The 7997-nt window shown below is 38.1% G+C and overlaps 1 protein-coding gene across 1 annotated transcript; it reads right to left on the bottom strand.

The window, feature by feature from the left end:
* Positions 1-2399: 2399 nt before the first annotated feature.
* On the bottom strand, positions 2400-7997 carry LOC109214923 (uncharacterized mitochondrial protein ymf40). The gene is made up of 2 exons (XM_019378891.1): positions 4860-7997; positions 2400-2751 (listed from the first exon to the last, which is right to left on the bottom strand). The coding sequence occupies exon 1, from the start codon at positions 7810-7812 to the stop codon at positions 5740-5742; it is 2073 nt and encodes a 690-aa protein (XP_019234436.1). The 5' UTR covers positions 7813-7997; the 3' UTR covers positions 2400-2751; positions 4860-5739.

Genomic DNA, 7997 nt, shown 5'->3' with positions numbered 1-7997 from the left:
CAGTGAACCAATGCTACTCAATAACTCAACAGCAACATTGCATTCACTTTCTTTATCTATAGAAAACCACCAAGACCTATGACACAGGCAGAATCAAGGAGTGCGGCAAAAGAGGTTCATTTTAACCAAGAAGCTGTCAGGATTTTAGTACAAACAACATCAGCCTGTGCTTCCTTGCCATGTTGATTAAATCAGAATTTTCATATACTCTTATCACTAAATTTCTTGATTAGAGCCAGTGTAGAATATCAAAAGCTGCAATATCACGATAAGACCATATAATCCCTTAGATAAGATCAGGTCACGGAATGTTTAAATTCGGAACTAAGTTTGAAGCCAGGTTCTCCCATATGTTAAGAAAGTACTTAATATCAGCAATTAAAGTACAATTGGAAATCAACTACTCCCCCAGACAGTGGCTAAAAGCATAATCAACCACTCTTGTTCGAATTCATATAACATTGTTTCCTTCTTTAAGTCCATCCGGAAAAAAAGGGGCACATTTCTACGTTGTAAGCTCTTTAATATTAACATTCCTTTTTTGATACTTCTATAGTTGTAAACTATTTAATCTTAACATTTTCAGTTTGATTTGATGACATACTCTCAGGAGTTGGCATGGGATGTTGAAAACCGCAAGATAATACTGGTACCTTTTGTATATTATGTATATTTAGCATAATTATTAGGTAACATGGTGGAACAGTTGAGGTGTACGCAAACTAATCCGGACACCACCATCATAGCTTTTTATTTTTTATTTAGGTAATTTGTCATAAGTCCTTTTTTTCCTTAATTCCTTACTTTGTCCCTTTGTGAGGCTAGTCTGGTAGTTTTTCTAGTCAGCTAGTGGTAATGTTGTGTCTCACTACTATTTCGTTTTTTATAGCGCCTGGTCTATATACTGTCTATCGTTTTTCCTTTGCATCTACTTTCTCATTTTCATGATGTTATTTTTCCTATGTTTTCTATTGGAGGTACTGATATTGTGTCTTTGTGTTTTCGTCTTCTTGAGCCGAGGGTCTCTCGGAAACAGTCTCCCTACTTCTTCGGGGTAGGGGTAAGGTCTGTACACACTACCCTCCCCAGACCCCACTAATGAAATTTTACTGGGTTGTTGTTGTTGTCCTTTTTTCCATAAATTCTACGTCTAAGCAAACACGGTCATCTAAAATAAAGCAAAGAGAGTCAGTTTTGAGTTCAGCAGCAGGTCTTTTTACTTAAAAAGCATTTGACTTCAGTAAAAGTGAAGAACTCGATAGCTTTTTCCTGGAATCTATACAGTCTATAAAGTCATTTAACCTATGGTTCCCAGCTCACCCAGAGTTCCAATTGTGTATGCATTGTCAGATAGATTTTGATTCTCATCAACAATGTTGCTCGGACTCAGGTGCGGATCTAAAGCTCGGATTCTTCATCACATATATTTTCGGATTCAGGGATATGGATCCAAGGGGATACCGGTGCTGCAATAGGGCCAATAAATATACTCCCTCCGGTCCACAATAAGTGACCAATTTGCCTTGAGCACACCCATTAAGGAAATACTAAATTCTAGACAAAAATAGTTAGTGTGACTAAACTACCCTTAATTAAATATTGCAGCATAGTTATAGTAGCACTTATTATCTTCTCAAATGTGAGTAAATGACTTTTTAGGGATACATACATAAGGGTAATTTTGGAAAAACAAATTGAATTTTTTCTTGATTATATAAATGGATACTTATTTTGGACCAAAATAAAAAAACAAATTGGTCACTTATTGTGGACCGGAGGGAGTATATTACAACATATTTAGATTTATATTTCGATTAGTTAAAGCTATTAAACTAAACTAAACTAAATTTAATTCTTTATATGGTACCTAAGATTTTATTCATAAGATATCTCATGTATTGACAAAGTGTTCTCATATATATATATATATATATATATATATATAGAGAGAGAGAGAGAGAGAGAGAGAGTTATATCTGTGTGACCTATAGGACACGGGTTCGAGCCTTGAGGTGCGGCCCCTTCCCTAACCCTGTGTGAACACAGGATGATTCGTTCATATATATATACATATATATATATATATACACACACACTCTTCTTGGTCATAGATGTAGCCAAAAGCACCCTAGGTAAGTTGACCAAATTCCATGTGGATCCATACCCACACCCAAATAGGGTCGGATCGAAACGGGTGCGGCGTGGATTTTGAAGGGTCCAAGCAGCATAGCTTAACAATGGTCATCATGGAGGAGCTACCCGTAGGAAAGACCTAAAATTTTTTGCAAAATTCTTACTCCAAAAAGGCCAATTGCGTAATGGCAGATGCACACTCCTATGCCACACAACCCAGGTTTAGTTTAGTTCAAGCAAAAGAAGCCAAGATACGAACTTTGGCAAATAGAGCAAGATCTTATCAATGAGCAAAGTAAGGTAATTACTAATGATGTCAATGAAGAGCTTACCAAAGTGAAGAGCGAGGAATCGTTGTTTACAGAATCATTTCTACAAAGCTATACTAATCATCCTTGTGCAGAAAATGAGTAGGCAACCCTTGAGCTCTCCCTTTACTATATATGGGCATTTCAAGCTGAAGATGAACTTTTTTTCTGCTGCAGGAAATGTCTAGGCAATGCAACTCTTATTTTTGTTGGCTTCATTTATTTCAGCATAACTTCTGAGCCATCAGTCACAAGAACTCCATCACTTCAATTCAGCTTTGGTAGGATATTCATGCTCTGCTTCATCCTACTGCAGCAGATCACAGAGTTTCCATCCAAAGCCGATGGTCAGCAACTCATCGGTACAGAAAGAGTTCTATTTTGTAGATTTTTATATTTTTTGTACAAATATTTGCTGCTTCTTCTTCTTCTTATTTTTGTGTATGTGACTACTGTACTTCTTTATTTTCTTTTTAAGTCCTATGGTGTTTTATAAGTAAAGATATTTTGAAGTGGGTATGGTTGAGATTTTAATGGTGGTTGAAAGATACAAGGATAATTTTATATAATGTTTTTATATAAAACAGTGTATACAAGTTGTATACACTGTTATATGTATATATATTGCATTTTGTATAAGTATGTGCTTATAAAAATTGTATATAAACTGTTATACAGTGTATAAAAATTGTATAAGCACTATCATATACTCTTATCACTAAATTTCTTGATTAGAGCCAGTGCAGAATATCAAAAGCTGCAATATCTCGATAAGACCATATAATCCCTTAGATAAGATCAGGTCACGGAATGTTTAAATTCGGAACTAAGTTTGAAGCCAGGTTCTCCCATATGTTAAGAAAGTACTTAATATCAGCAATTAAAGTACAACTGGAAATCAACTACTCCCCCAGACAGTGGCTAAAAGCAGAATCAACCACTCATGTTCGAATTCATATGACATTGTTTCCTTCTTTAAGTCCATCCGGAAAAGAGGGGGCACATTTCTACGTTGTATGCTCTTTAATATTAACATTCCTTCTTTTTTCATTTTTTGATACTTCTATAGTTGTAAACTATTTAATCTTCACATTTTCAGTTTGATTTGATGACATACTCTTACGGGAGTTGACATGGGATGTTGAAAACCGCAAGATGCTACTGGTACCTTTGGTACATTATGTATATTTAGCTTATTTATTAGGTAACCTGGTGGAATAGTTGAGGTGTACGCAAGCTAATCCGGACACTACCATCATAACTTTTTATATATATTTAGGTAATTTGTCATAAATCCATTTTTCCTTAAATTCTACGTTTAAGCAAACACGGTCATCTAAAATAAAGCAAAGAGAGTCAGTTTTCACTCATGCAGCGGGTCTTTTTACTTAAAAGCATTTGACTTCAGTAAAAGTGAAGAACTCGATAGCTTTTTTCTGAAATCTATACGGTCCATAAAGTCATTTAACCTATGGTTCCCAGCTCACCCAGAGTTCCAATTGTGTATGCATTGTCAGATAGATTTTGATTCTCATCAACAATATTGCTCGGACTCAGGTGCGGATCTAAAGCTCGGATTCTTCATCACATATATTCTTGGTTTCAGGGATATGGATCCAAGTGCGGATTCCGATGCTGCAATATGGCTAATAAATGTATATTACAACATATTTAGATTTATATTTCGATTAGTTAAAGTTATTAAACTAAACTAAATTTAATTCTTCACATGGTACCTAAGATTTTATTCATAAGATATCTCATGTATTGGCAAACTTATATATATATATATAGAGAGAGTGTGTGTGTGTGTGTGTTATCTCCGTGTGACATATAGGACACGGGTTCGAGCCGTGGAATCAGCCACTGATGCTTGCATCAGAGTAGGTTGCCTACATCACACCCCCTTAGGGTGCGGCCCTTCTGAACCTTGTGTGAACACGGGATGGTTCGTGCACTGGGCTACATATATATATATATATATATATATAGCCAATCAAACCAAAGATCAAACCAAATACCCAATCAATATATACTTCTTGGCCATAGAAGTAGCCAAAGCACCCTAGGTAAGTTGACCAAATTCGATGTGGATCCATACCCACACCAAAATAGTGTCAGATCGAAACGGGTGCGGCGTGGATTTTGAAGGGTCCAAGTAGCATAGCTTAACAATGGTCAGACAAGTCACATTCATCATGGAGGAGCTACCCGTAGGAAAGACCTAACTTTTTTTGCAAAATTCTTACTCCAAAAAGGCCAATTGCGTAATGGCAGATGCATATTCCTATGCCACTAAACCCATGTTTAGTTTAGTTCGAGCAAAAGAAGCCAAGATACCAACTTTGGCAAATAGAGCAAGATGTTATCAATGAGCAGAGTAAGGAAATTACTAATGATGTCAGATGAGGAGCTTACCAGAGTCAAGAGCGGGGAATCGTTGTTTACAGAATCATTTCTACAAAGCTATACTAATCATCCTTGTGCAGAAAATGAGTAGGCAACCCTTAAGCTCTCCCTTTACTATATATGGGCATTTCAAGCTGAAGATGAACTTTTTTTCTGCTGCAGCAAATGTCTAGGCAATACAACTTCTATTTTTGTTGGCTTCATTTATTTCAGCATAACTTCTGAGCCATCAGTCACAAGAACTCCATCACTTCAATTCAGCTTTGGTAGGATATTCATGCTCTGCTTCATCCTACTGCAGCAGATCACAGAGTTTCCATGGGGGAGGATAAAAGCAGATCTCTCAAGTGTTGAGAATGCATGTCCCTGATGAAACTCATCCAACTTATAGATACATTTCAAAAGAAGCTATTCTTCATGTGGTAGGGAGTGTGAAGATGGCTAGGGATTGAGTCTGAAGCTAAAAGCACATCTGCCGTGTGTCAATAATATATTCATTTCATAAACTCATCCAACTTATAGATGCATTTTCAAAGCAGTTATTCCACTCAAGTCTCAACAACATGATTTAGCAATTTTACAATAGACTTACTAAACAATGTCTCATAAATCTGTCTTGACCAAAAATTTTTGAAAATGTAACTTCTTTCTTCCCTCATACCTATCCAAGTACATCACATGAATGTTTTTAAGTTTTTATTTCATAAAGGAATCTGCTCACTGCAATCAAGCTTAATCTGCTCTCCAAGATAGTTAATAAGATCAACTTCTAGCTCTAAAATTATCTATCACAAGATAGACATGGATCATCTAGCTTCTTAAAATAAGAAGCCAGTTGGCACCACCAATAGCAACATCTATTGATTAACTTGCATATCTCATGCCAGGTTCATGATGCCGCCATTACTTTCTGAGAAGCATTTTCCATCCCCTTGTCACCACATAACCTCTGCGACAAGCTTCGCACCCCAAGAGTCTTATATTCCCACACAATATCAGATATCTCATCTTGAGGCAAACATATACCGTGCTGTTTAACTGACTTGTGCAGCTGGCAGAAAAACTTAGGATCCTGTAAGTTGATATATTCACACAACACCTTCTCATGGTCAGGGATCCAGTTCCTTGGGAACGGAGTATAATCACATGATGGGATTGAAGACATGCGGGAAAACTGAACACCTTCAATAGCATCAACAAGTCCCATCCTCAAAAGATCTGAATACTCAGGTGCAGAATTGTTGGTGTGCTCCCTCAATGGACGGCTTAAATCACGCGAGGCAATCTTATAAACCTTGGCACGAGATTTCAGTCTATACCTGGCAGCATATAACTTAGCCAGAGAGCTACGAACCACATAAGCACAAAACCCAACAACTTTTCTCCGATTATCAGCATATCTGAACCACTCAGCCATTGTCTCAAGAAATTTGTTCATTTGAGAATTAGTATGAGCTTGACCTGAGTAAAGCATTGGTGTGCAAGGCAGTGGCTCCGGATCCCTATCACCTTTCACAAGCTTGAGCTTCCGAAACTGGTGAATACATTGTTGCAAGCTAGCAGCGACAGAGAGCAAAGTCCCTATACCTTTTTCACTCACTATATTACCACCACTCGCTGTGTAACGTAGAGTCGGATAAATTACACGACGGCAAATAATATGATCCAAGAACTGAATTCCCCTACTAATATGCTCCACCTCTATTTTTGAATTGTCCAACCTGACCCCAAATATCCTCTCACAAAATTCGATTATCTCTTTCCTCATTTCCACCGCATCCTGTCTAGGCCCTCGAATTCCAACCAAGAAATGACCACCAAACCTAATAAAATCCATCTTCCTTGTCTTCTCTTTCCCACTTGAAGGAACAAACTCAGGCCAAGCAGGATTATGACAACCATCATCCATAGAATATTTCCATATCGCATCTCGCTCACAAGGCCTAAAAAACTCAACTATTTTCTGTTCCATCATATGATCGAGCTCACTAAGACACACATTAGCTAGCAAAGGACTAAGAATTCCACAACAACCATAATTGGGTATCTTAGCAGCCTCCTGTGGAGCAAACTCAAAGAATGTCCTTAACCAATAAGGGTCTGGCTTCCGGTCATTCTCATTCAAAATCCTCTTTTTCGTCCGACCTTGCTTTCTTTTCTTACTATTCTTCTCTTCTTCGTCCTCCTCCTCTCCTAATCGGTTCCTCACGGGAGCTCTCAACCCTGATTTGATCAAGTTCAACACTTTCTTATCCTTCACAGCTTTTTCAAGACTACCCATAACAACATTAACATCAACATCATCAAAAACCTCACTAATATCTCCTTTCAAGAACCACAAATAACCAGCAAAGTTACTTCTGATGGTCCTAACAACAGTATGCGGATTCCTACCGGGACGAAAAGCATGGGACTTTGATGAAAACCTAGGCTCAAAAATGGGTTCAAGAATCATGAGTAAAACTTGTTGTACCACAATGTCCTGAAATGGCGGCGTTTTAGAGGTCAGTATATTGTGAAGCTGACGCCTAGAAAGCTGTTCCGTAATTGGTTTTTCATTAGGGCCGCGAATCAATTGGTGGGTTTTTGCGTTCCAAAGGAATTTTCCATGGATAACAGTATTCCGGAGGTATGAGAGGTCGGATAAGACGTGGGAGTGGAGAGCGTTGCGGGGTGGGAAAGAGCCAGTGAAATGAGCATAGGTGCGTTGGTAAGCGAGGACCCAGAGATCGAGCTTTGAGAGAAAACCGGTAATGTTAGTGAAGGGGTTTTGGGGTTGAGAGAAAGTTTTGATCCAGAGATTAGAGAGGATTTCGACTGGGTCTTCCTTGAGGAGGGCATGAGGGTCTTGTTGCGGGAACAGTGGAATGGAGTTGCGGTGGCGGGGCTTGCGTGAGAGGTGGGAGATGTAGCGGATGGACTTGGTGCACGGAAGGTGTTTGAACTTTGTTCTCAGTGACATCTGAGATTTCAGCAGACTGATTCATGTAAATGTCGCTGATGGCATTAGGAGGTTCCAAAATTGAATCGGCTCTATTTTTACTTAACACACGGGCATGCTTACCATCGAACCAATGGATACCAATTTCTTAATATTCTTTTTGCAATAAATAATATTACATAAACAACAATAACTTCCTTAACTTC

Source organism: Nicotiana attenuata, unplaced genomic scaffold, assembly GCF_001879085.1.
Source record: "Nicotiana attenuata strain UT unplaced genomic scaffold, NIATTr2, whole genome shotgun sequence".
Classification (NCBI taxonomy): Eukaryota; Viridiplantae; Streptophyta; class Magnoliopsida; order Solanales; family Solanaceae; genus Nicotiana; species Nicotiana attenuata.
The sequence above is the reverse complement of the archived record's forward strand: the minus strand, read 5'-3'. Positions and strand labels throughout refer to the sequence as shown.